The 20,360-nt window shown below is 43.7% G+C and overlaps 1 protein-coding gene across 1 annotated transcript; it reads right to left on the minus strand.

Moving 5' to 3' along the window:
* Window positions 1–8,209: 8,209 nt before the first annotated feature.
* dhx37 (DEAH (Asp-Glu-Ala-His) box polypeptide 37) lies at window positions 8,210–20,285 on the minus strand. Its single transcript, XM_024438481.2, has 26 exons — window positions 19,688–20,285; window positions 19,320–19,454; window positions 18,917–19,086; window positions 18,665–18,777; window positions 18,146–18,506; window positions 17,867–18,015; window positions 17,626–17,718; window positions 17,444–17,540; window positions 17,070–17,183; window positions 16,503–16,818; window positions 16,348–16,424; window positions 16,129–16,255; window positions 15,962–16,038; window positions 13,226–13,458; window positions 12,999–13,110; window positions 12,785–12,891; window positions 12,425–12,613; window positions 12,108–12,232; window positions 10,319–10,435; window positions 10,004–10,176; window positions 9,775–9,889; window positions 9,543–9,680; window positions 9,165–9,259; window positions 8,928–9,001; window positions 8,750–8,847; window positions 8,210–8,671 (listed from the first exon to the last, which is right to left on the minus strand). Exons 2-26 carry the CDS (start codon window positions 19,426–19,428, stop codon window positions 8,595–8,597), a joined length of 3,456 nt encoding a protein of 1,151 aa, XP_024294249.1. The 5' UTR covers window positions 19,429–19,454; window positions 19,688–20,285; the 3' UTR covers window positions 8,210–8,594.
* Between the last annotated feature and the right edge of the window lie 75 nt (window positions 20,286–20,360).

The raw sequence follows: 20,360 nt of genomic DNA on the forward strand, positions 1-20,360 counted from the left end.
TTTATTTATTTTGCTCCTTTGCACCCCATTATTTTTATTTCTACTTTGCACATTCTTCCATTGCAAAACTACCATTCCAGTGTTTTACTTGCTATATTGTATTTACTTTGCCACCATGGCCTTTTTTGCCTTTACCTCCCTTCTCACCTCATTTGCTCACATTGTATATAGACTTGTTTATACTGTATTATTGACTGTATGTTTGTTTTACTCCATGTGTAACTCTGTGTCGTTGTATCTGTCGAACTGCTTTGCTTTATCTTGGCCAGGTCGCAATTGTAAATGAGAACTTGTTCTCAACTTGCCTACCTGGTTAAATAAAGGTAAAATAAATAAATATACAAATTTACACACACCGTACGTACATACATTTTTCTATTTATCCTTTCTACTGTTTCTCTACTGACTGTACATTTGTTTATGTGTAACTGTGTTGTTGTTTTTGTCGCACTGCTTTGCTTTATCTTGGCCAGGTTGCAGTTGTAAAGATGAAATAAATAAAGTTATCAGTTCCCCGATGTGTAGAGACGTGAAATGCTGCTGGGCTTCTAGCAATAGAATAGAGGTGTAGCCAGCAATATCGGGGAAGGTCACTAAGTGTAAGATTACGAAATTGTGAATCAATTGGATGTTCAAGATATGCATTAGTTAACATTAGCTAATTAAGTTGGTAATTTTAAACATCACCACGAGGATGCGTGATTCCATATGGAACAAGAAAGACTAGTGACTTCTCTCCTGTTGCTAAATGTAGCTGTTCTTGCGCCAATCAGCCCCTTTCATTTGGTCCACACTCAGCCATGTGTCACCAGTCAGACTAAATGCGTTATGAATTGTGTTATACATTTGTTATAACATTTTTGTTCTAAATTAATAATTTTGAAACCATTTTCTTTATTTTCCCCTTCCAATTTAGGAGGATGCCTTTGAATTTACCAAGTTATCTGTCTGGAAACTAACCTGAGAAACAAGATGAAGAGGGGTCTATTCAACTGCTGCTTCTGGTTGTCTTCCTATGAGTGTTGTATGGTTTCTAATATCATGTAATAACATGTATTAACATTGTTACATCTAAACATGTAATAACATTGACAAATGGGAGCCAAATTGACTTGTTTGGTGCTATTTAAATTATTGAAATGATCTTAAGTGTGTGAGAGAGAGAGATCTCCCTCTGTGTGACAACAGCTTCCGACCTTTATTTGTGAGATCCAGGCAGAGGAGAGGTGGCTGTATAAGTTTCACAGAGTGGAGAACGACCAGGTCCCCACCTCTCTCATGTTTGTGAGTACTGGTGTATGCCGGGGGAGGCACTGAATTCAATGAAATCATGGAACATTAAATGGAAGTATTTGTTTGGTAACATTTTAATTGAATGGGATATTCATGAAGAAACATCTTTATGAAACTAGCCATTTTCATGATTGTATACTCCCCTGTTACCATTTGTCCTGCCTTATTATATTCCTATGGTACTGATCATGTCCCTCGTATGAGTGTGTGGAATGTTTTACACAATTTCTGGTGATCCTGCTGCTTATCTTCCTGATGAGAGCAGAGAGGGAGGCCTTGCTAGGTAAGGTAAGGCCTGACTGTAAACTACACATGCTATTTGGCATCAGAACAGATGCTGGGAGAGAAAGAGAGAGAGATACTGATCCAGTTGTTTGCCTCTGCTCCTCAGCGGTGACTCTGGCTCAGGTATTGAACAGAATTTTCACCAATGTCATCTAGCTGGCCGTGTGCCGGTGAGTACTAGTCTGGAGTGTTTCTACAGTGTATTCGGAAAGTATTCAGACCCCTTGACTTTTTCAACATTTTGTTACGTTACAGCCTTATTCTAAAATGGATTCAATCGTTGTTTAAAAAAAAAAGTCTAGATTTAACTTTAGCCTGCAGCTTTGATATGTGCTGAGAGAGGGACAGTGTACCGTCTAGCCATACTCCCAAGTGCTTGTATGAGGTAACTACCTCAAGCTCTAAACCCTCAGAGGTAGTAATCACACCTGTGGGGAGTGGGGAATTCTTCTTACCAAACCACATGACCTTTGTTTTAGAGGTGTTCAGAACCAGGTTAAGGGCAGAGAAAGATGTTGGACACTAAGAAAGCTTTGTTGTAGAGTGTTTAACACAACATCCGGGGAGGAGTTAGCTAAGTATAAGACTATCATCTGCATATAAATGGATGAGAGAGCTTCCTACTGCCTGAGCTATGTTGTTGATGTAAATTGAGAAGAGTGAGGGGCCTAGGATCGAGCGTAGGGGTACTCCCTTGGTGACAGGCAGTGGCTGAGACAGCAGATGTTCTGACTTTTATACACAGCACTTTGAGAAAGGTAGTTAGCAAACCAGGCCAAAGACCCCTCAGACACCAATACTCCATGGCCGGCCCACAAAAATGGAATGGTCTACCGTATCAAAAGCTTTGGCCAAGTCAATAAACATAGCAGCACAACATTGCTTAGAATCAAGGGCAATGGTGACATCATTGAGGACCTTTAAAGGTTGCAGTGACACATCCATAACCTGAGCAGAAACCAGAGAGAATATTATAGACATCCAGAAAACCAGTCAGTTGATCATTGCTAAGTTTTTCCAACACTGTTGATAAACAGGGCAAAATAGAAATAGGCCTATAACAGTCTTGATCTCATCTTGATCTCCTCCTCTAAATAAAGGAAACACCGTGGCTGCCTTCCAAGCAATGGGAACCTCCCCAGAGAGGAGAGACAGGTTAAAAAGGTCAGAGATAGGCTTGGCGATGAAAGGGGCAGCAACCTTAAAAAATAAAGGGTCTAAACCATATGACCCAGATGTTTTTTGGGGGTCAAGTTTAAGGAACTCCTTTAGCACCCCAGTGACCGCCTGCAGGGAGAAACCTTGTAGCGGGGCAGGGGAAAAGAGTGAGGAGCGTCAGGGCTAGTCTCCTTAGAAGTGGTGGGAGATGAGGAAATGTTGGACGGGCAAGGAGGCATGGCTGAGTCAAATAGGAATCCTGACTTAATGAAGTGGTGATTGAAGAGCTCAGCCATGTGCTTCTTGTCAGGAACAACCACATCATCAATATTAATCAACATGGGCAGCTGTGAGGAGGGTTTATTTTCCAGGTCTTTAACCGTTTTCCAGAACTTCTTGGGGTTAGACCCATATAGAGAGAACTGCTCCTTAAAGTTAGTTAACTTTGGCCTTCCAGATAGCCCGAGTGCACTTATTTCTCATTTGCCTGAACGAGAGCCAATCAGGCTGAGTATGCACGTGCCAAGCCTTTCGCCAAATGCAATTCTTGAAGTGGAGTAACTCTGCAAGATCACTGTCAAACCAGGGACCGAACCTGTTTATAATTCTCATTTTCTTTATGGCGGCGTGTTTGTTAACAATACCATTGAAAATATAAAAAAGAAGGTCCAAGCGTCTTCGACAGAGGGGATCAAGCTGATCCTATACCATTTTACAGAGGCCAATTCATGAAGGAAGGCTGGCGTATTAAAGTTTATTTTTAGCAAGCATCTATGACAAATCAGGACAGGTCACTTCACTGAGCAGCCATTATGAACACAAGCTGTTAAACAGTGATCACTAAGGTCATTACAGAAAACACCAGACTGATACCTATCAGGATTATTTGTGAGGATAACGTCAAAGAAAGTAGCCTTTTCTGGGTGTTTGGAGTCATACCTTGTGGGATTTGTAATAATCTGAGAAAGATTTAGGAGTCCCATTGCTTTTGGAATTGATCAGGTGGTTTAAGCATGTCCCAGTTTAGGTCACCTAGCAGGACACATTCAGACTTAGTGTAAGGGGCCAGGAGAGAGCTTAGGGCATTTAGGCTACAGGCCGGTGCTGATGGAGGACGATAGCACCCAGCAACAGTCAACAAAGAGCTATTTGAAAGTTTAATACTTAAAAGCAGCAAATCAAATTGTTTGGGGACAGACTTGGTGGAGACAACCAAGCACTGGTGATCCTTGGTAAAGATTGCCACTCCCCAACCTTTGGAAGATCTGTCTTGCCGAAAAAGGTTATAATCAGGAAGGTTAACATCAGTATTCAAAAAACTCTTCCTTAACCACGTGTCAGTAATGACCAACACATCTAGATTGGAGCTGTGAACCCACACTTTCAATTGATCCATTTTAGCTAATAAGCTTCTAGTGTTAACGTGCAGAAAACCCAGAGCAGAAATCAGTGAAGCAGATATCAGAACACAAATCAGAATTGGGGCTAGCAACAGTAGATGGGCCAGGGTGTACATGCACATTTTCAAATATCATCAGCAGTAATACAATCAAGGCACGGCAGAGGACAGTGTTGATTTATGACATTTGAATCTGCATATAATGGCAACAAGATCATATTGAACAACAATTTCATCAGATAATCAAATACCATAACCCCACCACCACGGGGCACTCTGTTCACAACATCATTAGCAAACCGCTCGCCCACGACGCCACACACACTGCCTGCCATCTGCCCGGTACAGTTGAACCCGGGATTCATCTGTGAAGAGCACACTTATTCAACATATCAGTGGCCATCAAAGGTGAGCATTTGCCCACTGAAGTCGGTTACGATGTCAAACAGCAGTCAGGTCAAGACCCTGGTGAGTATGACTAGCATTCAGTTGAGCTTTCCTGAAACAGTTTCTGACAGTTTGGGCAAAAATTCTTTGATTGCGCAACCCCAGTTTCATCAGCGGTCCATTTGGCTGGTCTCAGACGATCACGCAGGTGAAGAAGCCAGATGTTTGTAACCTCGTATTCAGTTGTAAGGCCGGTTGGACGTACTACCATATTCTCTGAAACAACTTGAGACGGCTTATGGTAGATAGATGAACATTCAATTCTCTGGCAACAGGTTTGGTAGACAATCCTGCAGTCAGCATGCCAATTGCACGCTCCCTCAACTTGAACTCAATCTGTTGTTGCACATTTCAGAGTGGTCTTTTGTCCCCAGCACAAGGTGCACCTGTGTAATGATCACTCTGTTTAATTAGCTTCTTGATATGCCACACCCATCAGGTGGATGGATTATCTTGGAAAAATAAGAAATGTTCACTAACAGGGACTTCAATTTGTGCACAACATTGAGAAATAAGCCTTTTGTGCTTATGGAACATTTCTGGGATCTTTTATTTCAGCTCATGAAACATGGGACGAGCACCTTTGTATTTTTGTTCAGTATAGTTGAAAGAGTAGGTAGCTGAAAATATTGGTTGGAAACCTATTTTAAGGCTCCCGCAAGTGACATAAAGGTCTAAGGAACTGGATCACATTGCTAGAGGAGTCACTACACATCCTGGTTCGATTCCAGGGTGTATCACAACCGGCCGTGAGTGGGAGTCCCATAGGGCGGCGCAACACTTGGCCCAGCGTCGTCCAGTTTAGGGTTTGGCAGTCATTGTAAATAAGAATTTGTTCTGAACTGACTTGCCTAGTTAAATAAAGATTAAATAAATAAAATAGGATAGCCTGAGCATGTGATAGTTGGCTTACCGTCTCTAGCTTGGACAGTTCAAGAGTTATAGTTAGTGGGTATTATATGAAAATAGTTGTAATTTATAAAGTCTAGAAAATGTTCATGTTGTTTTAAGGTTTGTAGCTGAAATAGTTAAAGAGCAGAAGCTATTTAAAATGTCTACCACTGTGTTCTTATGTTTGGCATTGAATCCATGTAGTTGTATGCCAATTTACGTAAATATGCGTTTATAAAAAGGTGTTAGAGCAGGGGTCTTAAACCGTTTCCTGCCCAGGAACCCACACCCAGTCGACTCAGGGACCGTAATCAGATGTTAGAAATTGTTTGTTTTTTCCCCAAATGCCTTGTCATCAGGTGAATAGCAAGGAGAAGTAATCAACATTTTAAAATTAATACATTCGGTAGATCGTTTGTCACCTCCCCACATTACAATTACAAAAGGAAGTGTAAACTACAACAGCCTATTAGATTGAAATTCCCTTTGACACATTTTGCTAATAGTAGCTGTTTAAACAAAGGTTAGCTAGGTGTTGGCAAAAATGTTTTAAAAAGATGCACTATGCAGAAATCGCTCTGACATTTCCTGGATGCTAAAATTCTAAGTTTGCCTAACTTCAGTTTGTGACTAAACAAGCAAGTATAGTGTAGAGAATCATTGTACCATCTAAACCACTATGCGATGTATTTTCCATAACCAAAAATAGTGTATTTTCAGTTGTTTGAAGCTAGTGTAGGGCTATATAAATAAATTTGATTTGTGTACAAAACAGAAAGCAAAATATCCAAAAATTAAACTTAAGGGAAGTTTAGAAATAGAGCACATAGAACAGATACCGCTTCCTGACCTGCTTTAATGAGTGAGATCTATAAATAACATGATCCACGTCCATACCTTTTTTTGTAAGGTATCTGTGACCACATGAATTTGGTCGTCACCCAAAACGTTACATATTGCAGCATAAATTCAAGGAAGCTTAACTGCAGTCAGCAGCACGACAGATTGGGGAAGTGTACAAAAACAAAATGTGGCATCCATCACAGTGGCCTCCATCATTCTTAAATGGAAGAAGTTTGGAACCACTAAAACTCTTCCTAGAGCTGGCCGCCCAGCCTAACTGAGCAATCGAGGGAGAAGGGCCTTGGTCAGGGAGGTGACCAGGAATCCGATGGGGACTCTGACAGAGCTCCAGAGTTCCTCTGTGGAGATGGGAGAACCTTCCAGAATGACAGCTATCTCTGCAGCACTCTACCAATCTGGCCTTTATGGTAGAGTAGCCAGACAGAAGCCACTCCTCAGTAAAAGACACATGACAGCCCATTTGGAGTTTGCTAAAAGGCACCTAAAGTACTCAGACCATGAGAGAAGATTCTCTGGTCTGATGACACCAAGACTGAACTCTTTGCCCTGAATGCCAAGCATCACACCTGGAGGAAACCTGGCACCATCCCTACGGTGAAGCATGGTGGTGGCAGCATCATGCTGTGGGGATGTTTTTCAGCGGCAGGGACTGGGAGACTAGTCAGGATCGAGGGAAAGATGAAAGGAGCAAAGTACAGAGATCTGTGATAAAAACCTGCTCCAGAGCACTCAGGACTTCAGACTGAGGCAAAAGTTCACCTTCCAACAGGACAATGACCCTAAGCACACAACCAAGACAACACAGGAGTGGCTTCAGGACAAGTCTATGAATGTCCTTGTATGGCTTAGCCAGAGCCCGGACTTGAACTCAATCCAACATTTCTAGACAGACCTGAAAATAGCTGTTCAGCAACACTCCCCATCCAGACAGACAGTGCTTGAGAGGAGAATGAGAGAACCCCACCCCCCCAAATACAGGTGTGCCAAGCTTGTAGCATCATACCCAAGACTCAAGGCTGTAATTGCAGCCAAAGGTGCTTCAACAAAGTACTGAGTATAGGGCCTGAATACTTATGTAATGTAATATTTCCCAAAAAATGTTACCTAAAAACCTGTTTTTGCTTTGTCATTATGGGGTGTTGTGTGTGTGTATATTGAGAAATAAAACTATTGAATCCATTTTAGAATAAGGCTGTAACAAAATATGGAAAAGGGGTCTAAATACTTTCTGGAAGCACTGTATCCATGTTAGAACATTTAAAGTTAGGATAGCCTGAAAGTTTTAAAGTTGGTTTTGTTGCCTAATTGGCCAAAGAGCAGGACCATTTTGAATAGCTACCACTATTTTTAATGGTTCTTATTTCAAACATGTTCATTTAAAAATGGTTATAGTTTAAAAGTACACACGCTCTATTCAATCCAAATTGTGGAAGTTACAGCATGATTGCAATTTAAGCAATTTTACCACATTAGCGGAGACGGAAATTACATTTATTTCAATCTGTAATGCTTCAGCGACAGACTGAATAGAGCCCTAAATAGCATCAAAAACCCTTTTGACAAGCAATCTAAGTAGGTTCGTCTGAACATCTCAACGTTGGGTTGGAGTTGATAGCCTTAAAACGGTGAAAGAGATACTTTGTTTATGGTCCTTTTCTGCCATTGAAATACATTGGAGATAATTTTACATATTGTTATAGTTAAAGTATAAATGCTATCCAAAATATTTTCTCAAGTAATCTAAGTTTGAGAGGTCTGTACCTCGAAGTTAGTTTCGTACTCAATCGTTTAAGAAGTAGAGCGAGGGAAATAAATATGATAGTAAGACTATGCAAGAAATCTTCAGGAAACACACTAATAAATTCACTTCAATTAAAACAGAAAAAAAAGCCTCCGTATTTATTTTGGGTGTCAACTGCGTGGTAAGATTAAGGCTTCTTCTTCAAAAAGATTTTGGGATTTTCATTCTGTCCAACATTGATCAAATCTCATTCTAATCATCAGTTTCAGACTAGCACAAATAAGCAGTCTTAAAAATGTATCAAAGCACAACCAGAGATGGACATATGGTCCAAGTGAAAGATGGCCCTTCCCCTGAATAGTTCTGTACAGAACAGCCAAAAGGTCCTGTGTGTTGTGTGGCTGGCTGAGGTATGGATAACTGGCTCCCTGGTATGGGTAATGGGGTTGTGTTGATGGCCCTGTGTTGGTATGGCTGGTTTGGCAGGCTGCAAAGCTGGTACCAGTGTCCTCTGTGTCAGATGGGAGGCCAGCTCTTGGCCACGTCTTGGTGCTTAGCTTCAGGGATCCACTGGCAGTACGCAGTCAAGAGGACTGGAAGGAGAAAATTATGAGAAGAGAACATCATGATAAACTATTTGACAGTCTCATTGAAAAGACACAAATACGTACATTTGTCGTGGTTCTTCCAGGATGAGAGCAGTACGTCTCTGCAGTCCACTCTCTCTGACACTAAAGCTCCCAGCAGAGCCTCAGTCCTGGGCTGGAGTCTGGCAGAGGAAAAACAACCTTAAGCATCAACACAGACAGACCATCCTATGTGGTGTAGTGAAAGGAACACTTGGCTTACTTTGCCCAGGTCTTCATCATGATGGAAGGGTTTGAGAGAAGATAACTGCTGTGCTGCTTCAATTTAGGGCAGACCTGAAACACACGACACACAAATAAAAGTGAGTACAGTCAACCTCTGTTTTACTCCATCTAACCAGGTTTGTCCCATAGAGATCTGGACTGCCTGATCTGACACTATAGAGTACACTTATCAGTTAAAGTGTTCCCTTTGGGATGCAGCCAGTGCTTTTAGTACCTGTCCTTCCAGAAGAAACTTGGCAAACAGTTTGTATCGTTCCAGGCCTTCTGGGTAATCCATCTCTATAGCAGGAAGCTGCCAGCCACATCGGACTGGAGAATACGGGGAATAGAGTGTTAGGCTCAATCTCAATCAGTGTTTCTGTGATTCTTCACATCCTCGCCTCATTTTCTACTGTATTAGAGAAGGTCCAAGGTCCCTCCCCTCAGACCTTCCTCTCCAATATGTTTTGAGGAGATGAGGGGATTCAGGGAATTGAGGAAAGATGAATTGAGACATAGCCAGAGAGATCAGAGACGTTATAGCCCACACAGACCAGGGAGATACTGTATTACTGAACGTGACAAGGACAGGCATGGTGTAGAGCAGACTCACAAAAGGTGCTGGTAGAGTGACATTTGACCCTGCCTGTAGAGGCACAGAGCCATGGCGACGGGGTCTCCAGAGGAGATCCAAAATGGCAGTACTGGGTGAGGAGCTGGGGAACCCACTCTGGTTCTACCGCTGACACACCTGAGAGACAAATCTCCCTAGTTAACAGCTGTTGGTATAACGGAATACCGATGACATTAAACTGTACTATAATCAGTGGAAGTGTTTCACCTACCTCTCATGTACATCTTGGTGGTCTCCAAGATCTCCTGATAGACCACAAACTGAGGTAGCGTTTTAAACAGGGCTGAGGAGGGGTGGATGTAGACTGGCTCATCCAGGAGTGGGGTCTGAAAAGGGTTAACACAACACTATCAACAAGCAGGATCAGAAATGGGACTAAGAAACACAAAGATAAAAACAAAAAAAACTTTCCTCACCAATCAGTATTATAGGTAACTCACCTTGTATCCATTCCTCCATTTTGGGTCTAGAAGTTCCTCTTGCTGTACCCGTCTGGCGAGGTGGTCTCCCAGTCCCGCCAGCACTATCTGACGTAAACACACCACCTGGCTCTCAGTAGGTGGAGCCATCTTACAGTCCACAAACACACCCACCTCTGGACACACTGAGTTCACTATTGAAGGAGAGGACAGAGTTTTTACTTAAGAATTGCACTGTTGGTTAGGCCCTGTAAGTAAGCATTTCACTCGAAGGTCGACACCTGTTGTATTCGGCGCACCTGACAATTAAACTTTGATTTATTTGTGTGTGTGTACCTGCGTTGGTGAGCTGTCCTCTAAGTCGTCTGATCTCCAGCATGGCTTTATACCGCAGTCCATTCTCCTCACAGAATTTAAGAGTGCAGCCAGCAAACTCACACGCACCCACAGCACCTGAGGTAACCCATCATACTTTAACAGACACATGTAGTACACTACCGGTCAAAAGTTTTAGAACACCTACTCATTCAACGGTTTCTCTTTTTTTACATTTTTTACTATTTTCTACAACGTAGAAGAATAGTGAAGACATCAAAACTATGAAAAAATACATATGGAATCATGTAGTAACCAACAACAACAACAAAAAGTGTTAAACAAATCAAAATTAATTTGAGATTCTTCACATAGCCACCCTTTGCCTTGATGACAGCTTTGCACACTTTTGGTATTTTCTCAACCAGCTTCACCTGGAATGCTTTTCCAACAGTCTTGAAGGAGTCCCTACATATACTGAGCACTTATCGGCTGCTTTTCCTTCACTCTGCGGTCCAACTCATCCCAAACCATCTCAATTGAGTAGAGGTCAGGGGATTGTGGAGGCCAGGTCATCTGATGCAGCACTCCATCACTCTCCTTCTTGGTAAAATAGCCCTTACACAGCCTGGAGGTGTGTTGGGTCATTGTCCTGTTGAAAAACAAATGATAGTCCCACTAAGCCCAAACCAGATGGGATGGCGTATCACTGCAAAATGCACACTGGTTAAGTGTGCCTTGAAACGCTAAATAAATCGCAGACAGTGTCACCATCAAAACACCCCCACACCATAACACCTCCTCCATACTTTACGGTGGGAAATACACATGCAGAGATGATCCGTTCACACACACCGCGTCTCACAAAGACATGGCAGATGGAACCAAAAATATCAAATTTGGACTTCAGACCAAATGAGTAATTTCCACCAGTCTGATGTCCATTGCTCGTGTTTCTTGGCCCAAGCAAGTCTCTTCTTCTTATTGGTATCCTTTAGTAGTGGTTTCTTTGCAGCAATTCACCCATAAAGGCCTGATTCTCCTCTGAAGAGTTGATGTTGAGATGTGTCTGTTACTTAACTCTGTGAAGCATTTATTTGGGTTGCAATTTCTGAGGCTGGTAACTCTAATGAACTTATCCTCTACAGCAGAGGTAACTCTGGGTCTTCCATTTCTGTGGCGGTCCTCATGAGAGCCAGTTTCATTATGGCATTTGATGGTTTGCGACTGCACTTGAAGAAACTTTCAAAGTTCTTGAAATGTTCTGTATTGACTGACCTTCATGTCTTAAAGTAATGATGGACTGTCAATTCTCTTTGCTTATTTGAGCTGTTCTTGCCATAATACGGACTTGGTCTTTTACCAAATAGGACTCCTCTGTATACCACCCCTATCTTGTCACAACACAACTGATTGGCTCAAACGCATTGAGGAAAAAAATCCACTAATTAACTTTTAACAAGGCACACCTGCTAATTGAATGCATTCCAGGTGACTACCTCATGAAGCTGGTTGAGAGAATGCCAAACGTGTGTAAAACTCTCAAGGCAAAGGGTGGCTATTTGAAGAATCTCAAATCTAAAATATATTTGGATTTGTTTAACACTTTTTTTGGTTACTACATGATTCCATGTGTGTTATTTCATAGTGTTGATGTCTTCACTTTTATTCGACAATGTAGAAAAATAGTAAAAACAAAGAAAAACCCTTCAATGAGTAGGTGTTCTAAAACTTTTGACCGGTAGTGTACAGAACACACACACAAAGAAAACCACCACCACACCCTCATACGCTCACACTCCAGCCTTACCCAACAGGACCATGAGGTCCCCCAGCAGTAGAGAGGCTCCCTGCCCAGCCCACAGCCTCCTCATCTGGGCCAGCCGGGCTCGACGCTGGGCCAGCTTGGAGCTCTCATCCTCACTACCAGCAGGTCTGGACCAATAGACACGGTGGAGAGAGAATGTAGAGACGCAAACACATTAGGATCTTGTTTAAATATGCATTTCACAATAAGTAACAAAACCAAAACACTGTTTGATCAGAAACACGTGCTATTCTAATGTCTATGTATTTTAGAATAATCCTATAAACACACATTTCCTCTACTCTCTCTCTGCCCCTCACCTGTCCAGATCCTCAAAGATCTCCCGGACCGTCATGGCGGCCACCACAGCGATGACGTAAGGCAGACAGTCCTGCTGCTTCCCTAGCGCCAGCATCTTAGCGTAGCGTGGTGATACGGGGAACGACGCCATTGCCCTGCCCAAGGGGCTGATGGGACAGCTCAGACGCGCTCGCTCCATCTCCTTAACCCTAAAGCAGATAGAGATGGATTTATCGTGGGTGGGTTTGCTGCAGGAGGGGATAGTGAGGTAGAGGATCTGAAGAGGGGACCTCAGATATACCTGCTGAGAAGTGAGTTTTTGAGCAGTGAGGTAGGTTGAGTGAAGGGTAAGATAGAGTGAGTCAGGTTTAACCGCTTACCGGCCGGTGCGTGGCGGCTCCTCTAGTGCTCCCAGTGAAACCAGTAACTGTTCTGCTGCCACCAGCGCCTCAGCTGAGGGAGTTGTGGGAAATGGGAAGTTGACCACCTGAACACACAGGAAAACACCATTAGCCAAATAGGTAGTGTCTGACTAATTTCACAGGAAGACTTTCTCCCTCTTTACAGCATCAATCAATCTGTTATTTCTCTGACCTTGTCTATGTTAAGGTCCTTCATCTGTAGTACCAGGTCCTCAACTGGCCTGCGGGTGATCTCTGCCTCTGAGAACAGACTGAAGTCTCCAAACACTGCTGATGAGTACAGCCTAGCACAGACAGTCATAGCACATTCAATTTTATCCCAGTTAGAAATGATTGAGGTTAAAAATGGGGTGTGAAAGCATTTACTTTAACAATTAAACACCCCTTTCCAGTTCTGACCTATAGCAGTGTCCAGGTTCGGTACGGCCTGACCGGCCTGCCCTCTGATTGGCTGAGGCCTGTGAGGTCCAGGAGACCTTGAAGGAGGAGATCCCCGTGACGCGGTCGTAGAAGCGCTTCTTGACCCGACCACAGTCGACCACATACTTTATCCCTGGGATGGTTAGAGAGGTTTCTGCTACGTTGGTAGCCACGACACACAGACGTGCACCATGAGGAGGGGGCCGGAACACCTGGACACAAAGATTAGAAACACACAGACGTGCACCATGAGGAGGGGGCCGGAACACCTGGACACAAAGATTAGAAACACACAGACGTGCACCATGAGGAGGGGGCCGGAACACCTGGACACAAAGATTAGAAACACACAGACGTGCACCATGAGGAGGGGGCCGGAACACCTGGACACAAAGATTAGAAACACACAGACGTGCACCATGAGGAGGGGGCCGGAACACCTGGACACAAAGATTAGAAACACAGACGTGCACCATGAGGAGGGGGCCGGATCACCTGGACACAAAGATTAGAAACACACAGACGTGCACCATGAGGAGGGGGCCAGAACACCTGGACACAAAGATTAGAAACACACAGACGTGCACCATGAGGAGGGGGCCAGAACACCTGGACACAAAGATTAGAAACACACAGACGTGCACCATGAGGAGGGGGCCAGAACACCTGGACACAAAGATTAGAAACACACAGACGTGCACCATGAGGAGGGGGCCAGAACACCTGGACACAAAGATTAGAAACACACAGACGTGCACCATGAGGAGGGGGCCAGAACACCTGGACACAAAGATTAGAAACACACAGACGTGCACCATGAGGAGGGGGCCAGAACACCTGGACACAAAGATTAGAAACACACAGACGTGCACCATGAGGAGGGGGCCAGAACACCTGGACACAAAGATTAGAAACACACAGACGTGCACCATGAGGAGGGGGCCAGAACACCTGGACACAAAGATTAGAAACACACAGACACAGTTGAAGCCGGAAGTTTATATACACTTAGGTTGGAATCATTAAAACTCGTTTTTCAACCACTCCACACATTTCTTGTTAACAAACTATAGTTCTGGCAAGTCGGTTAAGACCTTTACTTTGTGCATGACACAAGTCATTTTTCCAACAATTGTTTACAGACAGATCATTTCACTGTATCACAATTCCAGTGGGTCAGAAGTTTACATACACTAAGTTGACTGCCTTTAAACAGCTTGGAAAATTCCAGAAAATGATGTCATGGCTTTAGAAGCGTCTGATAGGCTAATTGACATAATTTGAGTCAATTGGAGATGTACATGTGCATGTATTTCAAGGCCTACCTTCAAACTCAATGCCTCTTTGCTTGACATCATGGGAAAATCAAAAGAAATAACCTCAGAAAAAAAACATTGTAGACCTCCACAAGTCTGGTTCATCCTTGGGAGCAATTTCCAAACGCCTGGAAGTACCACGTTCATCTATACAAACAATAGTACGCTAGTATAAACACCATAGGGCCACGCAGCCGTCATACCGCTCAGGAAGGAGACGCGTTCTGTATCCTAGAGAACATACGTTGGTGCCAAAAGTGAAAATCAATCCCAGAACAACAGCAAACGAATCTTGTAGAGATGCTGGAGGAAACAGGTACAAAAGTATCTATATCCACAGTAAAATGAGTCCTAAATCGACATAACCTTAAAAGCCGCTCAGCAAGGAAGAAGCCACTGCTCCAAAACCGCCATAAAAAAAACAGAATACGGTTTGCAACTGCACATGGGGACAAAGATCGTACTTGTTGGAGAAATATCCTCTGGTCTGATGAAACAAAAATAGAACTGTTTGGCTATAATGACCATTGTTATGTTTGGAGGAAAAGGGGGAGGCTTGCAAGCCGAAGAACACCATCCCAACCGTGAAGCACAGGGGTGGCAGCATCATGTTGTGGGGGTGCTTTGCTGCAGGTGAGACTGGTGCACTTCACAAAATAGATGGCCTCATGAGGTAGAAAAATTATGTGGATATATTGAAGCAACATCTCAAGACATCAGTCAGGAAGTTAAAGCTTGGTCGCAAATGAGTCTTCCAAATGGACAATGACCCCAAGCATTCTTCCAAAGTTGTGGCAAAATGGCTTAAGGACAACAAAGTCAAGGTATTGGAGTGGCCATCACAAAGCCCTGACCTCAATCCTATAGAAAATTTGTGGGCGGAACTGAAAAAGCGTGTGCGAGCAAGGAGGCCTACAAACCTGACTCAGTTTACAACCAGCTCTGTCAGGAGGAATGGGCCAAAATTCACCCAACTTATTGTGGGAAGCTTGTAGAAGGCTACCCTAAACATTTGACCCAAGTTAAACATTTTAAAGGCAATGCTACCAAATACTAATTGAGTGCATGTAAACTTCTAACGCACTGGGAATGTGATGAAAGAAATAAGAGCTGAAAAACACTTATTATTCTGACATTTCACATTATTAAAATAAAGTGGTGACCCTAACTGACCTAAAACAGGGAATTTTTACTAGGATTAAATGTCAGGAATTGTGAAAACTGAGTTTAAATGTATCTGGCTAAGGTGTATAAACTTCCGACTTCAACTGTACATGCACAATAAGCATGCACACAAGGACAAGCTTGCACAGACAGACACAGATGAAAGATCCATGCATTAATGCAACGATATCACTTAATCTACTGTAGATTTCTTGTGCCAAGTGGCCCATCTTACCTTGGCCTGCTGCTCTGGAGCCAGGAGAGAGTAGAGGGGGAGGACATAAAGAGGGAGGGACGGGTCTGCCTTCTCCTCTACAGACACGGAAAGAGAACATATGAATCAAGGATACACACCTGAGAGCTGTAGGGCAACACATATACCTAGCTGTCCTTTTCTCTTACCTGTGTCTGCAGTGTCGTCTCCTAGTTCTAAGTCTGACCCCTCATCATCTATCCCCGCCAGACGGTCCTCGTCCCCCTCATCCACCGGCAACGCTGAGTAGTTATCCAGGTCAATACGGGGCAGGGACTACTCACACACAGAAACCACACAAACAGCATTAAAACATTCACTCACACACACTTCTCAACACAGTGACAGAATAACTAAGTAGTACATACCACAGTTCTCTTATGTTTGGCTTTCTTAAACTTCTTCATCTCATCTGAGGAGTCTGTTGCTGCCTCCTCTCCCTCACCTTATCAGAACACACAGTCATACATTTTACACGGTGTAAAGACTGTGTATAAAAATATATATTTTTTTTTAAACATACCAGTAGCTGTATTGCCCCTCCTGAAAGGGAAGGCCCTCCTCAGTCTCCTGCAGACAGAGTGGACCTCAGCCTGACCCGTCAGGAACACCAGGATACCCCCAGGTGGCAGCATGCGGTGGATCTTACAGGTCTTGTGGAACACCTCTCCAGTGTAGTCCTCCAGAGGAGTCCGTTTGTTAAAGTGGACGCTTACAGGGAACTGACGGGCCTCCACCTTGATGACAGGAGGAGGAGTAGGAAACAGCTTCCTGTTTTCTGTGAAGTCCTCCACACGCAGAGTAGCTGACATCACTATCAGCTTCATGGGGAGGCCTTTCTGTATGACACACAGGAAACAACAGGGTAGGGGAAAATAAGGACAACAGCAAGTTGGGTAGAGCTAATAAATAATGATATAATTATATAAATTCATTATTAAACACATTTTCGATTGAGTAAATAGTTCATAAATCTTTACATAACAGTTGTGCATATATTAAGTAACAGGCCCAAGGTGTCAGGAACCCCCAGTCACTTGTTGATGTTCTTTTTTTAATAACAAAAAAAAATGAACCCCATCTGTCTGACCTTGTTTCTGAGTGGTACGATGCGTGACAGCAGGCCAATCAGGATGTCTGTGTACACACTCCTCTCATGGGCCTCATCTATGATGATCACACTGTACCTCTGGAGCAGGAAGTCCTACGGCAGAGAGCGACAAACTTAGATTGCATTTCAAATAGCACCCCATTCCCTATACAGTAGCGCACTACGGGCTCTGGTCAAAAGTAGTGCAACAAAGGGACTAGGGTGCCATTTGGGTGACTGAGGCAAATAGACTGAGAATGGAGTCATACAATAAATATGGAAAAACATGGGGGGGCAGATAGGTAGGGAGGGGGAAGGATGGAACAAGTAAAGAGAGAATGATAGAGAATAAGGAGAGGGGGTGGGAGGATTACCTTCTGAATCTCCTTCAGCAGGACTCCGTCTGTCATGAACTTGATCTTGGTGTCACTGGTCACATTCCCCTCATAACGGATCTGGTACGACACCACCCTAACAACAGACAACCAAACACACAGAGAGCCTCAGACACAACTGGAAACGAAATCCAAACACTAACCATTGTGTGTGTGTGTACCGTGTAGACAGGTTCATCTCTTTGGCCACTCTGTGGGACATACTGACAGCTGCCACTCTCCTAGGCTCTGTCACACCAATGATTCCAGTGCCACTGGAGAGAAACAGGAGGGAGAGGGGTAAAACAGAGATATGATGGTATTAGTGGATTGAAAAAAGGCATCAAATAAACATACAACAAGATAAGTGGTGAATAAGATAGAGTGAAGCAGAGAAAAAGAAGAGCAGGGTGTGTGCGTTACCTGGCATATCCAGCCTCGTACAAGAACTGGGGTACCTGGGTGGTTTTACCACTTCCCGTCTCTCCACAGAGAACCACAAAACTGTTCTCTCTCACCGCCTCCATGATTACTTGCTCTTCAGCCAGCACTGGCAGCCTCAGACGGGAATCCTACACACATTGCAGGACAAACACACAAAAACACATGCGCGCACACAGCAGGAGAAATAAAGACAAATGCACACGGCTTGAAAAAGAGAATGTGCATGAGAAACAAACACACACCACAATAAACACACACCTGTATCTCTGGCAGTCTGTCCACGGAGATGAAGATTGCTGGCTCGGATGGTTTTTTACTGGAGGCCCGAGCAGGGCCTGACTCCTCGCTCGTCTCCTTTTTAACTTCTTTCTTCTCCATCTCTTCCACCTCTTTCTCCTGACAGGAGGAGGCTGGCTCTTTAGATTCTGAGACATTAGTGACCTCCACCCTTCTATACCCCATCCTGCCATCATCCATCTCTTCATCAGATGAGTCCAAATCACTACTCTCCTCTTCTGCCTTCTCTTCCTCTCGTGCTCTTCGATTCCTCTTCCTGTTGGCTCCACTCAGGCTGCTGATCCTGGGCCCTGAGGCTCCATCATCTACCTCATCAGGAGTCCTGAGAAAGTCACCACAGAAGATCACACACAAGCCTTCAGTTGACCAGGACACTAATCACTCCAACTGAATATCATTGTTCATCAGTCAACCTGAGCTTATGGAAAGCATAACTAAACCAAATGCTGCTACAATGGTGTGACAGTCCCACTGCCTTACTGTTTGGTCTGGTACTGCTTGTCTCCTGTGCCCAATTTGGAGGTGGTGTAGAGCAGCTTCAGTTCAGAGTCAGGCAGCTGCACTTCGGCCAGTTTGGCCAGGATGTCTACTCTCTGGAAGTCAAAGGAGGAAGATGATGAATAGTGTAGTTTCATGTTTTTGTGCAGAACTATTTCAAATGACACACTTCATAATTATACTTGACTGAAACTGGTCTGGTCTGACTCAGAGAAGGCAGATTGAGAATGTTACCTTAGCTTTCTTCTCTTTGACCTCCAGGACTTTTTGTAGATGTTTCCTCTGTTTCTTGGTAAGGGGCTGTTTCTTAGTAAGGGCCTTCTCAATGCCCCTCTTCTTCTTGGGTTTGGTGGCTGGGAGGACCAGGGCATTGCTCTTGTCCACCCCCTTTAGGTTGGCCCCGTCTGTGGGACAGGGAACAGAGTATCATGAGTACACAAGAATCACACCCATTACAACACCAACCTCACGAACAGTAGTCGTAAATTTTAGTAGCAGACGCTCTTATCCAGAGCGACTCAACAGTAGAGTGCAAAAATGTTCATACTTAGTTACCATGTATCTCTCCCCTTCACCACCCTCGTGTGTACCTACAAATTTTGAGAGCCATCGGGCCACAGGCGCTTGAGTGCTGTACCTTTGAGTTCCACTACAACAGTCTTCCCCTCCTCCTTGGCCTCTGGAGGTGGAGGTCTCTCGTTCTGCTCCCGTCCCTTCCAGTTGTGCCTCTTCCTCAGTCGCCCCATCTTACGGCACGTAACAGACAGGAGCTCTGTGGATCGCACAAGGAGAGCATCGCATTGACAGGGAGGTGCTACAAGTTCACATTTAAATATATCGGTACTAATGCGTTGTTAAGCGGTTTTGAAAACAAATGTAGCCGCTGGTAGAAAGAGCCTAAACAGCTACGGTAGCTAACGTTACTGATGCTAGCAAAACTATTCTTGTAACGCTAACGTTTACTCCATTGGCTAGCTAATACAAAACACGAACAACAACACTCACCGTGTCAATACGTAGAAATGATGGTAATGTATGGCGCATAAACGTTAAAAACGAAATGCCGTCCAGCTCGCTGTTGAAACTTTTCCAGAATCTCACGTGTATACAACATTAAGCCTGGGTCCGTCACACATTATGTTCCGATACTGATACATGATCGGTGTGAAAGTTCCGCCCTCTTTTTCAGAACGCTATGGTTATGTATTTATGTATTACAATATCTCTGAACGTTCCAGTGAATAACGCATTTTTATTCGATGAAACAGACGTACAATAGCTAATATGACACATGTGTATGATGATGTGCTAAACTGTTCTGTGTGGAAGTGTATGGAATAGCCTAGGTCTAAAGTAGCCTAGGCAGACGATAGCGGGCGCCAGATCTGCACTGTCGTCTAGGGTTGATGTGCCTAGTAGTAATACCAAAGACAGTACCAACTCTGTGTCGTCCGTGGACTGGGTCCTACACAAAGCATCCTCCATTCATGCTGAAAAAGCATAATTTTACTCTTTTAACTAGCTTTAATGGCGAGCCGTCGAATAAAAAAAACGGAAGCTGGTTGAGATAATGCCAAACGTGAAGAAAGCTGCCATTAAGGCAAAGGGTGGCTACTTTGAAGAATATCAAATATAAAATAAATTTGTATTTGTTTAACACTTTTTTGCTTACTACATG

Source organism: Oncorhynchus tshawytscha, linkage group LG12 (genome assembly GCF_018296145.1).
Source record: "Oncorhynchus tshawytscha isolate Ot180627B linkage group LG12, Otsh_v2.0, whole genome shotgun sequence".
Taxonomy (NCBI): domain Eukaryota; kingdom Metazoa; phylum Chordata; class Actinopteri; order Salmoniformes; family Salmonidae; genus Oncorhynchus; species Oncorhynchus tshawytscha.

What these genes read in the sequence shown, in the direction of transcription:
- dhx37 (XM_024438481.2), bottom strand. Translation starts at nt 19,428, where the DNA reads ATGGGGCGACTGAGGAAGAGGCACAACTGGAAGGGACGGGAGCAGAAC. An exon ending in AGGACAGCTCACCAACGCAG is followed by an intron (nt 10,177 to 10,318) that starts GTACACACACAC and finishes CTCCTTCAATAG; the next exon opens with TGAACTCAGTGTGTCCAGAG. An exon ending in ATGATGAAGACCTGGGCAAA is followed by an intron (nt 8,848 to 8,927) that starts GTAAGCCAAGTG and finishes TTCCTCTGCCAG; the next exon opens with ACTCCAGCCCAGGACTGAGG.